The 16,065-nt window shown below is 48.2% G+C and overlaps 1 protein-coding gene across 1 annotated transcript in view; it reads left to right on the top strand.

The window, feature by feature from the left end:
* Nucleotides 1–16,065, top strand: part of LOC126536157 (DIS3-like exonuclease 2) — a 330,469-nt gene that overhangs the window by 59,502 nt on the left and 254,902 nt on the right. The window contains exon 4 of the mRNA XM_050183033.3: nt 5,127–5,242. Coding sequence (XP_050038990.2) covers nt 5,127–5,242 — 116 coding nt within the window. The remainder of the gene's footprint in view (nt 1–5,126; nt 5,243–16,065) is intronic.

Raw genomic sequence — 16,065 nt, forward strand, 5'->3', positions numbered from 1 at the left:
GGCAGACTTTTTGCCCCGTCTCGGTTAGGGGAACTTAGCAATGCAAATATCACAACTATTCTGCATGGAGAATGCCGCCCAAAAGGCAGAATTTCTATTTTTATATGCAATATGTGGTGCATAACATATCATTATATATGGGTCTTTTTCTCACAGCCCTAATGCATAAGTTGATACTCTGAATGAACTCTACGTCCCGTTATAACCGATATATCGTTATATATGGTATCATTATAAGTGGACTGCATTGTATAGCTTGTTTATTACGCATGAAAATGTAAGGAAACGATAAGGCTGATAACTTCCCCCCGAGCAACACAAAGTATGGCTATAGTAACGTTATGTACATTACAGCAGCCCCAAACCACGTATCGCTACATGCTACAACTAAAGTCACTAAGGCTCAGTTATGCTAGGGTGGCTAGAAGGGGAGGTGTGAATACCGGCGGCGCTTTCCTACGGGCGCGCGTGACCCCCTTGCGCACCGATACCACCAGGGGGAACGTGGCGCTGCTGCTCGCGGCGTGGTATTACCATATTACGGCGTGGTACTTCCGCGCATGCCTGCGCCCTCCGCTGTCAGTAGGTCTCATCGCCTGTTTTGGAGTGTTCCTCCCGACATTCCGTCATTCGAGGGCGAGATGCTGTGGACCACCAAAGTTATGTTGAGCACCGCAGCGACGCACGGCTAGTTTATTACATTGCAGGTTATGTGGCGATCGAGAAGGCGTGTTTTGCCCACACATTGTGAAGACTGCGAAGCACCATAAAGGCAATATCCCCAGAGAGCTTCCACCAGAGGCATCCAAAGAGTGGGACCTTGAGGGCCTTTTATATCCCTCAGAATCGTTCTATAAGCTGGACAATTCCCTTGAAAACAAGCCCACTCGTTTATTCAGTGTGACACCCGCCGTGGTTGCTCAGTGGCAACACCCGTGTACTTAGATCTAGGTGCACGTTAAAGAACCCCAGGTGGTCAAAATTTCCGGAGCCCTCCACTATGGCGTGCATCATAATCAGAAAGTGGCTTTGGCACGTAGAACCCCATAATTTTTAATTCAGTGTAACACGCTAGCATGCCAATTTAAAGCTGTGGCCGAGATTTTGCAGTCAATTGGTTAAATGTCAAAGATTGGTTGCATTAGACCATTCTGCTACCCTGACAGCCTCAGTTATACATTTTTATTGCCTCACAAGGATTCACTTTTTGCTTAAAGGTGTCAGTCAGCAGAGCAGTGAGAAGAAACGGAAAGCACTGAAACCTTGTGTGTTGTAAATTTTTTTCCTCACTTGTAAATAAACGATTTGATGACCAGATCTGTTGCTTCACTGTCTGCAATCATAGTAAATTGCATATATGAGCGTCAAAATGACATGCCACAGGTCTGCAAGAGCAGACAAAAAGTGGTTTGTAATACGTCCAGACTTTATCAGGTAATGTCTGCAGTTTACAGGTCTTACGGTACGCATAGGGTGATTGACTGCTCATCTCGAGGACGACGGTCGCATTTTCAGGGAGGCGATATGCAAGGCGCCCGTGTGCCGTATGAGGTCAGTGCGCGTTAAAGAACCCGAAGTGGTCGAAATTATTTCGAAGCCCCCCACTAGCCCCTAACACCCAAAGCCAGCTCACGAAATGCGCACAGACAAAACGCGTTTGAATCTCGATACAGTGCGAACTGGGCCCGTAAAGTTTCACAGGAGTAATGATGTGTGCTGACATAACATTGTTTTCATGATAAAGATTCATTCTTTGACGCTCGCAGAAAGCGCGCGATACCCGAAATGGGCTCACTTTCACTTCGGTGGTAGAGATGCAGCCGACGCGAGGCTGGCGAGGCGCTCATTTCGGCTGTGTGCTTACCCCGCCTTGGTCAACAGCGCCGCCCCGCGGCATCGGTGCGCTGTGGGGTCACGTTTGCGCCGCCGGTATTCACACCTCCCCTTCTAGCCACCCTAGTTAAGCTGCCGAAACTTGCTTGATACTGAAGCCTGACAGCGCAATTTTCACTTGCCCGTTACAGTTTATGGGTGCCACAATGTATGGCCTACTGTGTGTGCACTGAGTTTGGGAACAATCAGTGAATACCAAAAATATTTTTTTCTAAGTAGCATCACATTCTAAAGTTCAATGCATGACTGGCAAACAGCAAAATGTTCCGGGCAAGGTATCTAAAGTTTGAGAAGTCACTGGCACCTGAAGCTTTCATCCTCCATACTAGCCTTCTCGTCACAGGTTGTTGTGTTCTCCCCTAGATTGACAATGACTGGTTGTTGGTCGTTGACAATGTCGTCAGCAATGTGGTCCATGCCACTCATGTTATCTTCTTCCTCAATCACATGTTTAACGTAGTTTTCGCACTTCTGTGGACTTGTGCTATGGCATCTGCAACATGTTCCTTCAGCTCTTGCATTTTGGATCCGTGTTTCGCAGAAGCCACAAAACGCCTGATGTCGCTCTACACTAGGTCTGTGGGGTTGAGCTGGCAGTTATATGGTGGTAGCCATGAAGCGAGGTGTCGACCAGCAGCAGCAATACAGTCTACACGGTATGGGTTGCCATCAACTTTCACAGTCTCGATGAGCTTGAACTGTGTCTTTACCATATTATCACTCCAGGGACCCCTCTTTTGTGAAAGCCACGCCTGCATTTCCTTTTTAAGGTTACTCATGCAGGGAACTTTTCCTTGCCTCACCAAATGGTACTGCTGGTTGTGCAGGACTATCACACTTTTAGGAGGAAGGAGTTGTAGCGTTTCTTGGAACCACTTTTCATAGTGGGGGCCCGTCCATCTCTTCACGGTAGTCACCTGTGCGCTTTTTCTTTCTCCGGCACCTTGCACAAAGCCATTCTCGTTTCCGCAGTGCCTCATAATCAATAATTTACAATAGTCACAATCAATCAATCATAGTCAATCAACCACATGGGTTCTGCAGGCCAACTGAGTGTCCGGCCCTTTCTGCTTGTTCAGCAGGTTTAATACTCTGGTCAACCCATACTTTTTCTACTTTATGCTCTACATTAACACTTGTTTCGTCATTGTGAAAAAAGGGCCTACCTTGCCACTGCAATTCTGTAATTTGCCACAAGTACTTGCAGTAGCACTGAACTATGTGAGTAGCCTCAATAAGGAGGGTGTTGCAGGACTGTTTCTTGAAGGGAAAACCTATCTTCATGAGCGTGCAGTGCATTGTTGTGGGTGAAAGTGAGAGGCAAGGTTTGGCACTGTGGGGATTTCGTTCCTCTTAAAAGAGTCATGCATCACTTGTTGCAGCATGCTCAAGTCAAAATCGTCGAGTTTCTTTTTCCGTTCGCAACCTCTGGGGACGTCACCTTACCATTTCTTTGATGTTCAGAAACCCACTGGTACAGTGAGCATTTGCTGGTGTTTGTGGGAAAGGTGGTTTTCTTTATGACGGCAGTCGTGCTTGAGCTCCTCCCAAGTTCTCTTTTGACTGCACCAAACACATTTAGCGCTACTAACCTTGCTTCCTTAGGAAAATACCTGATGTTTGACCTGTAGCGCTTCAGAGATTCATCCAATGCCCATAGAGTGGAGTAGCAAACTATTGGCGCAGTGAACAATTAGGCTTTTAGAGCATTACGGATCGTCAACGCATCACCGGCACTAATGTTGTGGCACCATCTGCCAAATTGACATGAAAACACTTTTACGGCACGGCACCGCCTCGGTAGTCCTAGCAGCATCCAAACAAGCAACTTATCTAAATGATAATGACAAAGGATACCTAATGCTTTGTCCTCAACGTGAGATGATACTAAGCGATGACGGATTTTACCACTTATTTCTTGCCGTCCTGATGGAGAGCCACTAACAAGCATGAATTCGGATTGAAGCAGACCGTCTGGCCTGTATGCGGGCTGCCATGTTGCTGTACTTCATCGCGGTTAGGGTGGTTATTACAGTTGCCAGCTGGTAACTGGCACAATAATTCAGAGTATGCGACGTGCATGTGTGGAGGGCCTAACATATTGCTGCAACACATCATGCAAGAAGCAAAGCCAAAACCCTCTTATCTCATTAATAATCAGACAGAACTATATTCTGCTGCTTAAGGATATTGCCTGTGTACACCTCATACTTTTGGCAGTGCTGCAAGGTAGTTGTGACATAGATAGACCGCTACGTGCAGCCTCCCCAGTTCACATCAGACCCATACAACTGCTACTACTCCATTAAGAACATCACAATTACGACAAAGTCAGACTCAACAGTGCTAACGTCTTCGACAAAGAAGCCCACTTTTATCGACCAGCATTTCTCGCTGACTACACTCGCAAGTCTGCTACCGCCACAGATGCCTGACAGCAAGTTCGACGACTTCATCCAAAGTCGACTGACATCGTTTGTAACTGTACCAGCACCATCATGATCTACTGCTGACCGCCATCCCGATGCACCAGCGTGGTGCCTACGTGGTGCCTACACCGAGAATGAGAATGACAGCACAGATGACCTGCTCCTGATGAATAAGTCATGATGAGTAGATCCAAGAAGAAGAGGAGGCAATCCCATATGGCAGCTTCTCCAGTGGCTCGCATGCCGTTAGGTGAATCATGAGCCTGCATTACAACCTGATGAGGTACAAGCAGCAACCATTGTTGCAGACTCGGAAAATGACGTCAAGAGTGGTCACAAGTTGCACCAATGTGACTACCACCAACCGCAGAACTTTGTACAGAAAAAATTACTTAACGCAGTTCATCAAGACAATGAGACTAAGGATGCAGGAAAATAAGAGAAAAGGGACAAGGCTATATCGTGTGCTGCTGGCAGCAGTGGTCAGCTGCGACTAGTATATCATCCTGTCCATTTCCTAGCGGGCGGCAATGTATTGAGATGCGCGGCATCACCGCGCACACGAGCCAGCAGGAGACGTTCTAATAATAAAGCAGTGCCACCGAGCAATTATAATTGATGGACGTGCAGCCACTTCGTTCTTTACAGCCATGGGGGCTTTTTATGTTCACCTGTTACATAGCCCGATGTGCATAGTGCATCGTTGCAATGCCACAAAGTGTAGATGTGCAACACAAAGCAAGAAAATATCCTCTGGCTGAACCAGTAAAGTTAGCCACTAAATGTCTTGGTTTGACATTGCAGGTCAGAAAGTGGCTCCAGCCCACTGGCTTCCTCTCACCTCCGCCGGAGCCCCTGCAGTCCATCAAGCGCGGCTACGCTCTCAGAGGGCTCCTTCCCCTCCAGTCGGCGAAGCTCTGGTAGGTGCCTTGTAGTACATTGTTTGAGTTAGCGAGGTTGCAGTAGTAGCGGATCACACGAGCACAGCCTCGTCGCCTGTAGCCGTCTGGGCCACGAATGTTGGCAAGAGGTGAAAGCAGAGACAAGTATGACGCTTGTCTAAATACATCCACAGGTGTGCCCATGGAGGTGTCTACAGATGATTCCGGTCAAGAACAGGTGCTGTAACCTCTAAGAATTCAATAAATACACATTTTTTTTTTAAATTCGGTACACCTACATCGCCTGTACGGCATTATCGTAGGGTGATTAAAATACAAGTGGTCACAATAGAAACATATTCAGCAACATCAAAAGAATAAATCAGTAAATACAACATTGTTTAAGCACTGAAATTCGCAAAAGCGGAAGACAAACTAACAAAGTACCAAACAAAGTAAGTAACAAAGTAACTAACAAAAAAAGTTGCGTATGTGCAGATATGAATAACAGGGCAATCAAAGAATATGGCTCTCCATAGCATTTTCAAAACTAGACGCTGCCATCGCTTCATTAGGGAGCTCATTCCAATCGTTAATCGTGTTAGGAAAAAATGAATACTTAAACACATTGGTATGGCACTGATAAGCTCTAATTTTGTTAGCGTGGTCTCTCCTAGATGAAACGTAATGAGGCTCCTTGATGAACAGTGTTTTGTCAATACTATTTTTACTTTTCTATATATTATAAAGGAATTTCAATCTTAGGATTTTCCTGCGTGAAGAAAGAGTTTTCCAACCCAACCCTTCCCGTATTCCGGATCCTCTGATAGTATAATTATAATTTCCTCTTACGAAGTGTGCTGCTTGCTTCTCGATGCATTCTATTTTGTCTGTGAGGTTTTTAGTGTATGGATCCCAGATAACGCATGCATATTCTAGAATAGGCCTGACGTTTTGTTAAATACAAGGTTGCCTTCAGTGATGAAGGAGAATGCTTAAAATTTCGTCGGAAAAAGTGAAGAAGACGGTAAGCTTTCGCGCTAATTGAGTTAACATGATTAGTCCAGTCAAGCGTTACAGAAAACGTAACTCCGAGGTACTTAACATCCTTAACGGTACTGAGTGCAATATTATTTACGAAATAGGAACTGGGGAATTTTTTCTTTTTCTTTGTAAACTGCACATGGTAGCATTTACCAGTATTCAGAGTCATCTGCCACCGCTTGCACCTGATAGATACTTTTTCAAGGTCGTCCTGCAAGACAAACATATCGGTATGACATTTCACTGCACGACACAGGACGCAGTCGTCGGCATACAGTCTAATTGTTTATTTAAGGCCTACTACTATATCATTAATATAAACAAGGAACAAAAGTGGCCCAGCACAGAGCCCTGAGGCACTCCCGATAGCATGTGCATTGGAACCGATGTCTCCCCATTAAGAACCACTTGCTGTTTGCGCAGGTGTAAATAATCCTTTATCCAGCCGATAATATGTTCAGGAATGCCTAGAAATTATAATTTTAGGCAAAGTAGATTGTGCGGGACGACATCAAATGCTTTCCGCAGACCAAGGAAGAGTGCATCTATCTGTTCACCATGGTCCAGGCCGAGTGCAATGTCGTGAGTGAATTCGGCTAGTTGTGTTACGCACAAAAAACCAGAACGGAACCAATGCTGAGCCGAGGTGAAAAAGTTATTTGCTTGAAAATGTTTCATCAGATTAGAGTACAGGACATGTTTTAGAGCCTTACAACAAACGGAAGTTAAAGATATCGGCCTGTAATTGCCTACGTGTGTACGATCACCCTCTTTAAATATCGGAGTCACGATGGCTGTCTTCCAATCTTCGGGCAGCTTTTGATTATCTAGTGACTTGTTGAATAATATTACTAGGAAAGGCGCTATCTGTGTCGAACAGTGTTTCAAAACATGATTCGAAATTCCATCAGGTCCATGAGCTGAATGCAGGTTCAGATTAAACAACAAAGCCTCCACTCCTTCCTTGCTCACGACAATGTTTTCCATTTCCGGTAATCGTGTCGGTGTGTAAGAAATAGCAATGCTGCATGGCTTTGTAAAAACTGAATGAAAATACGTAAAAACTGAATGAAAATACTTGGTAGAAACTTCTTCTTTTCTTTTGTCTTCTTTAATTAGGTTACTGTCATTTGCGATGGCCCGGATGTCAGTGTCATCCTTCTTGTTGCTCTTGATATACCGCCAGACCTCTTTGGGATTCGTTTTTAGTTTATCTGCTAAGGCTTGTAGATATGCATCCTTCGCAACCTTCAATTCGCTTTTAAGTTTTGTGCTGATATCCTTTAGCTTTTTGTACATGCTTGGGTTTTGTTTTGCAATACATTTTGTAAGTTCGGGATTTTTTCTGAATTGATGTATGTAAATCCTTATTAATCCAGGGTTTATCTTTGCGGCACTTAGTCGAAGCCACTTTAGACGGAACAAAATCTGAGGTCAATGAAAGCAGTTTATCCCTGAATATGACCCACAGAATGTCGATGCTACTAACTGAACTGTAATGCACAAATATAGGCAGGAAATCATTTAACTCATTAGAGATAGCCTCATAATTACCCCTTTCATAAAAGAATACCTTTCTCGGCCGCATTTTGGTAAATTCTATTTTTCTGCAACGAATGGTGCCTGCAACTACTTCATGATCACTAATCCCTGGTACTGGTGCAATGAAGTCTATGATATCTTTCTGGTTACTAAATACCATGTCTAACACATTTCCGTCTGTACATCCAAAACGAGTAGGAAAATCAATGAACTGGATGAGCCCATAGGTCATTATTAGTTTGCAAAATGCAGACTGAAGCAATGACCTATTATTCTGTACAGGACACAGGTCACGCCATTCAACATCTGGCGTGTTAAAATCACCACCAAGAGTTACCGTTTCAGATGACTGGGCTGAGAGTGACCTTGAAAGGCTGATAAATGGTTCAACAGTGTTCAAATTAGGTGGTCTGTAGAAAGAACCGACAATGAGGGCGTTTCCATCTGAAAAGCACAGCCTGCACCATACAGACTCTGAGGTATCGTCAGCTGGAAGAAATGGTGCACTTTGAATTGTGTCCCGAACTAGAACAAACACCCCCCTCCCCGCGCGTTTCGGTCCTTTCTATATGCAGCATAGTCTGATGGAAATACCTCGGAATCCGCAATGTCAGGGTCTAGCCAGGATTCGCTAGTGATAACAATGTCAGGCTCTGATATTGACACGTGTACTTATATTTATCGGGCGACCACGTTTCGCCACCTAACAAATGTTATCGCACAGCGCGGGACGCGCCTGCATATATCCGAAGTTTCTGGAAAGTTATTGATGCTTCTATCCGCTGTCTGTTGTCGCCGAACCTTGTGTTATCTGATTTCATCGCGTGACGCGAATGGTGTAGAACTTTGTGGAAGGCACACGGATCCCAACGATTAGTCTGGAACATTCGATGACTGCTGTATAAAAGCCGACGCGCTCGACCCACTGATCAGATTTTCGACAATCGCCGATTGTGTTCGCCGCTATCGTGTTGCTTTAAGTGTAGCCTGTCTTTGTGGGCACAGGTTCGCCCAATAAAAGCTAGTTTTGTCTTGCACAGTATTGTTACTTAACGTCACTACCACGTGAAATCTGGTGGAGGTGCTTTTCGTCCATGTATCGGACGCCCCCAACAAGCCGTGATCCAAGCCCGGACCGCAAAGAGAGCACCAACGTAGTCCCGGACCATCGAGCAAGCCGTCGTCTACAACAGCTGCCCCCGGAGCACGGACTTCTACCTGAGAAGACCAGAAAGATTGTGGCCAAGACAACCACAATGGCAGCCCCAGTGTCACCCGTCGTACTTCAATAACCCAGAGAGCCCCCTACCTTCCATGGAGCTACGTTTGAGGATCCGGAAACCTGGCTCGAAACCTTCGAAAGGATCTCGACCTTTAACAACTGCACATCTGAATATAAGCTACGACATGTGTACTTCTCCTTGGAAGATGCCGCGAGGACTTGGTTCGAGAACTGGGAGTCCACCCTTGCAACATGGGACCTGTTCCGCAGTAACTTCCTCAGGACGTTCACGAGCGTTGCCCGAAAAGAAAGGGCTGAAGTTCTGCTAGAAACCCGAGGCCAACTACCCAATGAGACCATCGCCATCTTCACAGAAGAGATGACTCATCGTTTCCGGCACGCCGACCTGGAAATGTCCGAAGAGAAAAAAGTATGTTTCTTGATGTGAGCCGTAAAGCAAGAACTTTTCACCGGTCTAATCCGAAACCCACCGAAGACCTTAGCTGAGTTCCTGACAGAGGCTACGACGATTGAGAAAACTTTGGAAATGCGCACTAGGCAATATAACTGCCAAGGGCTCACGCCTCAGTGCGCCATCCAAGCACTGGGCTCCGTTGATCTCCAAGAGACCATCAGGGCCATTGTGCACGAAGAACTGCGCAAGGTCTTGCCTTCGTCGCAGCCTCAAGTAGCTTCGATCGCTGACATCGTGGAAGATGAGGTTCAGCGATCGCTGGGAGTTCCTGAGGTGCAACCTCAATTACCGCATCCCCAGCCAGAAGCGATGAGCTACGCCGCCGTCGCACGCCGTCATGGTCCCCCTCCGTGACTGCGCCAGGGCCCTGTAACGCCGCAATTCCGTCATCCGCCGCCAACACGGCCACCCGTCCAGCGCACCTATGCGAGGAAGACGGACATTTGGTGCACCCCCGACCACCGCCCGCTCTGCCACCACTGCGGCGAAGCCGGCCATGTGTACCGCCGATGCCCATACCGCGACCTGGGATTGCGAGGCCTCACTGTCAACGCACAGCGCCCGAGGGAAGGTGAATGCCCTTGTGACATTGCCGACTACCTCGCCGCTACTCGGCGGAGCCCTCGACGACCGTCCCGTTCGCCGTCACCAGGCCGCTACCTGTTGCCGGAGCGCCGTCCATACACTGGCCCAGCCCGGGGCCGGTCAGCGAGCCCATATCCGGAAAACTAAAAGCAGCAACCGATGGAGGTGCGGTTGCTGTTCGTAGAACTGACGAAGATTCTCTGTCGCCAATGAAGACGCCGAAGAAACTACCTCGACGACATAACGACACGCCACCGTCCCGACGAAGTGTGGAAGCAAAGAATACGACGACGAAAGACGACCTGACAACGTCCCATACCAGCCACAGGTCAACGCGACACAGCCGTGATCCGACACCAAGGCCTAACTGTAACGCAAGACAAAGAACCACCGACCTCGACGTGCTTCTCGGCGGCCATGCAGTCACCGCCTTAGTAGACACAGGAGCCGATTACTCCGTCATGAGTGGACCCATCGCAGCCCAATTGAAGAAAGTTAACACTGCATGGGAAGGCCCGTTAATTCGGACGGCTGGAGGACACCTCATCACGCCGAGTGGAATCTGCATGGCAAGAATTGCCATTCATGACCGGACTTACCCTGCCACCTTCGTTATTCTGCAACAGTGTTCACGAGACTTCATTCTCGGCATGGGCTTCCTGAACCAACACGGTGCAATCATCGACCTGAAGTCAAAGTCAATAACGCTGTCGGAAGATCAAGCGATGCCGCCGGAGAGCCCTCGTAGTCACCACGCCTTGAGTGTGCTCGAAGATCAAGTGAGCATCCCGCCTCGCTCCAGCATTGCTATTTCGGTCGGCACCGAAACACCCGCTGATGTAGAAGGCGTCATCGAAGGCGACCAACGTCTACTGCTCGACCGTGAAATTTGCGTCGCAAGAGGGATCGCTCGACTGCACGGAGGACACACGAAAGTGTTGCTGACAAACTTCAGCCAGGAGTTCAAGCACATCAACAAGGGCACTACGATCGCATACATCGAGGAAATTCAGGAAGCCAGTGATGTGTTTGTCCTCTCGGATTCTGTCGCATCTACCCAGACGACCGTAGTTCCCGAGCCAGAATTCAACATAAATCTAAGTCTCCCAGTGATTAAGCAGCAACAGCTCAGAAGTCTGCTTCGACGATACAAAGACTGCTTTTTGACTAGGTCGAGGATTCGATAAACACCAGTCGCAAAGCATTGCATAATAACCGAAGAGTGCGCTCGACCACTTCGCCAGAGCCCTTACCAAGTTTCGACGCGAGAACGCGAAGCTATAAGACAACAAGTCGACGAAATGCTGCGCGACGACATCATCCAGCCATCAAAAAGCCCGTGGGCATCTCCTACACTCCTGATGAAGAAAAAGGATGGAGCCCTACGCTTCCGCGTTGATTATCGTCGACTGAACAAGCTCACGAAAAAGGACGTGTACGCCCTTCCACGGATAGACGACTCATTGGATCAGCTCTGCGACGCTAAATACTTCTCGTCGATTGACCTCAAGTCTGGCTACTGGCAAATAGAAGTCGTCGAGAGAGATCCCGAAAAGACCGCCTTCATCACGCCAGACGGCCTCTACGAGTTCAAGGTCATGCCATTCGGACTGTGCTCGGCGCCTGCAATGTTGCAGCGCGTCATGGACACGGTGTTAGCAGGATTGAAGTGGCAGACGTCTCTTGTTTACTTGGATGATGTCATTATCTTCGCCGGAAATCTTGACGATCACCTTAGGCGGCTTGCGACAGTATTAGAAGCCATCAAATGATCAGGGCTCACTCTGAAGCCGGAAAAGTGCCGCTTCGCTTACGATGAGCTTCTGTTCCTAAACCACGTCATCAGCAAATCTGGAGTACGCCCTGACCCGCAGAAGACAGCTGCCATCGCAAAGTGGGCACAGCCAATGGACAAGAAGGTAGTGCGCAGATTCCTTGGCATATAGGCTCTTTGTCAAAGACTTTTCACGCATCGCGGAGCCGCTAACACATCTAACGAAATGTGATGTTGAGTTCAAGTGGGAAACGCCGCAGGCCGACGCATTTCAAGAACTCAAACGACGCATGCAGTCGCCGCCGGTACTTGCACACTTCGACGAGGACGCCGATAGTGAAATCCACACTGACCCCAGTAGCCTAGGCCCCAGTGCCGTCCTAGTCCAGAGGAAAGAAGGATTTGAAAGGGTGATATCGTATGCTAGCCGGTCGCTGTCAAAAGCGGAAGGTAATTATTCTACGACTGAAAAGGAATGCCTCGCCATCATTTTGGGCTACAGCAAAATTCCGCCCTTACCTGCACAACTGTAGAACTTCCTTCATCTTTGCATTGTTTGGATTGCTGCACTTCATAGAAATTAAAAATGCATATTTTATTTAATTGATGAAAAGAGCACTACGAAGACGCGGACTAGACACATATTTTATTGTCTCATATGAGCACAGACACTGGCACCATGACAAAAATGGGAGCAAAAGCACATTGCCAAGAAAGCCTACCAAGTTTGATGTCTTTCTTTATAACCCGTAATGTGCCAAGGTTAGAGTTCTTGCTTTCACTGTTGATGTGGCACTTATATTGATTTCTGCACTTTCACAGCCGCGAATCTTTTGTAGTGTCCTTTTCTGCACTGTCAAGGGCAGCTACAGAGACTGCCGAAGTGTTGTCGCTACATTCGCCACTGTCCATGTCATCAGCTATGCTGCTACGTCAGCTCTCGCAACGAGTAGTAGCAGACGGGGCGACCGAGCGAGCAGGGGTGATTGGGAAAACGTTGCGATGTTCTGCTCCCATGTGACCACACACTGTGCTGCGACATCATGACACAGTATTCTCCTGGGAAATGAAACTGACTGTAAAAAAAAGCTCTTATTTTTAATTATTTATGGCACTCTGAGGCTTGTTGCTATTCTTTCTAGGGTTTAGAAGCTTAGGATCTGCATTTAACACACAAGAATGAATAGTAAAAAATATGTCAGTATTCTTTTAAATGAATTTAGAAACATTCTTTTATTGTCGTAAACTGTGGAAGCCTGAAGAATAAAACTAATGATCTTGCAGGCCCTCTATCGATATTGTGACGTGGTAGTGACGTTAAAGAACACAGTAGCAATACTGTGCAAGACAAAACTAGCTTTTATTGGGCGAACCTGTGCCCACAAAGACAGGCTACACATAAAGCACAATGATAGCGGCGAACACAGTTGGCGATCGTCGAAAATCTTATCAGCGGGTACAGCGCCTCGGCTTTTATACAGCAGTCATCGAATGTTCCAGACTAATCGTTGGGACCCGCGGGCCTTCCACAAAGTCCTACACCATTCGCATCACGCGATAAAATCAGATACACAAGGTTCGGCGACAACAGACAGCGGATAGAAGCATCGATAACTTTCCCGAAACTTCGGATACATGCAGGCGCGTCCCGCGCTGTGCGATAACATTTGTTAGGCAGTGAAACATGGTCGCCCGATAAATATAAGTATTTATAATATAAGTATATATAATGTAAGTATAAGTATAGATAAATATAAAAAGAACGTGTCAATACCCCTCTCTTAAATAGCATCGACCCGACACTGCAAACAAACGAAAGTAATAAAGAGAGGCACTCGTAGCAAAGAAAACAACAAAATAAGGAAGTTCGTCAGCATCCGTAAAAGGGTTTAAGGCGCGCCACATGGACCACTTCAGATCGTGCGCGGCGCCGCTGTGAATGCGAAATGCCGTCTAGCACGACCTCATAGTTCAGTGCGCCAATACGTCGGATGACCTTGTAGGGTCCGAAATAGGTTCTCACTCAGTCCTCGTTGGCGTATCGGGGTCAATACCCAAACATGGTCGCCGGGCTGGTATTCGACGAAGCGTCGTCGGTGGTTGTAGTGTCGGCTGTCGGTGCGCTGCTTGCTCTTGATCCGTAGGCGGGCGAGCTGTCGGCCTTGTTTGGGGCGCTGGAGATAGGTAGCGACGTCAAGATTCTCCTCGTTAGTGACGTGCGGCTGCATGACGTCGAGCATCGTCGTCGGGTTCCTGCCGTAAACCAGCTTAAACGGCGTGATCTGTGTTGTTTCTTGCACCGCCGTGTTGTAAGCGAATGTTACGTATGGCAGGACGGCATCCCAGGTCTTGTGTTTGACGTCGACGTACATTGCTAGTATGTCCTCGAGGGTCTTGTTCAGGCGCTCCGTGAGACCATTCGTCTGTGGGTGGTATGCAGTTGTCCTCCTGTGGCTTGTCTGGCTGTATTGCAGAATGGCTTGGGTGAGTTCTGCTGTAAAAGCCGTTCCTCTGCCGGTGATGAGGACTTCTGGGGCACCATGTCGCAGCAGGATGTGCTCGACGAAAAATTTCGCCACTTCGGCTGTGCTGCCTTTTGGTAGAGCTTTAGTTTCAGCGAAGCGGGTGAAGTAGTCCGTCGCCACGATGATCCACTTATTCCCGGATGTTGACGACGAAAACGGCCCCAACAAATCCATCCCAATCTGCTGGAATAGTCGACGAGGAGGTTCGATCGGCTGTAGTAGCAGACGGGGCGACCGAGCGAGCAGGGGTGATTAGGAAAACGTTGCGATGTTCTGCTCCCATGTGACACACGTTGTCCATAGCATGCGAGCCGACATTGTCCTTGGGCACACCGCTGGCGTCCGCCGGTCACAGCAGAAGCTTTGCAGACTCAACGGCACGATTCCAGGTCAGGGCTCCGGAAACGATGACGCAGTAGTCGGTACGAGCAAGCGTCGCTCGCGCCTACACGCCCTCGTAGCTGTCGGTGACCGCCGGCTCTTTTGTCCGCCGCCGAGAGTTGTGAGCTGGATGCAGGAGGCCGCCGAAGTCGCTGCGCCGAACTGGCCACAGCATCACCATCGCCCGGGGTGACTCGATTGAAGTCTGGGGCAGCAGCGCAGATGATGTGCATGTGACAGCAAGCCAGGGGTGACTCCAATCACGCTGCGTTCACTCAACACACTTGGCAAGCACTAAAGTAGTGCAAGGAAGAGGAATTATGCATGCGCATCGCCCACGTGGTACGATGTTCAACTCGGCTAGCAAAAGATCGTGCAGCTACTCAGATGCTAAGTTCATGTGAACGAAGCTCGCTTCCTTGAGTCGAACGAGTAATTTCAATTCGTGCGAGGCTAAATAGAATGAGGGAAGCAAATTGCAACACCTCAACGCCACGGTCCACCTGGTTGTGTCCCTCCACGTGTGACAGGCAGCTTCGTAAAGCCTTAGGCCTAAAGCGTCGCTACCCTGACAACAACCGGCATCCAAAAACAACACCCAAAATGAGTGCTAAACAGGCAGCCACGAGGAGACGTCAGCTCTGTGAGGTGGTCCTACTCCGCTCGGTGCACACAGCATCCGAGTTGACGGCGCCCACCGTCCGAGACGGTGTCGGAGCGCCCGGTGCCAGGCCGCAATACCAGTCAGCCCGTAGTGGCACCCGTGGCCCGCGGCCATCCAGCTCCCAGAACCGCGAGTTCATCAGAGTCAAAGAGATAGAAGAAGCTATTTACATAAGAAATTCGGACCACCCACAAGGCTTCCGTACTCACTCGCTTCAGGCTTGGCCATGCTCCGCGGGCGTTAAGCCTCGCTCTCCCAGGATGCAGACCACGTGGCTCTCGTACAGACGAATGTCATTAAAAAAAACACTTGTGAAAAGGCTTAGCATGTTGACATGCTCAAACACAGTTGAACCACCGTCGCCTCACTCAAGAAAGCACACCGCCAACGCTAGCGATCAAAATCCATGCTAGCCCTACGCTTCGGTTCAAGCAAAGGTCTCGAACGAAGCAACTGTTAAATCTATCGTCCGATGCCCCAAGAGCCCCACGTTGGGCACCAGATGTGGAGTTCTTCTCCCGTGCTCTTGGGACAAAGGAACGACAACACAGTAGAGCAAACAATCACAAGGGCATTTATTGCACCTTTCATAGATCAATGCCTGCTAGCCGAGTTGCTATCCACAAAACATGCCGATGGGCGCGCGACAA

Source organism: Dermacentor andersoni, chromosome 3 (genome assembly GCF_023375885.2).
Source record: "Dermacentor andersoni chromosome 3, qqDerAnde1_hic_scaffold, whole genome shotgun sequence".
Lineage (NCBI taxonomy): Eukaryota > Metazoa > Arthropoda > Arachnida > Ixodida > Ixodidae > Dermacentor > Dermacentor andersoni.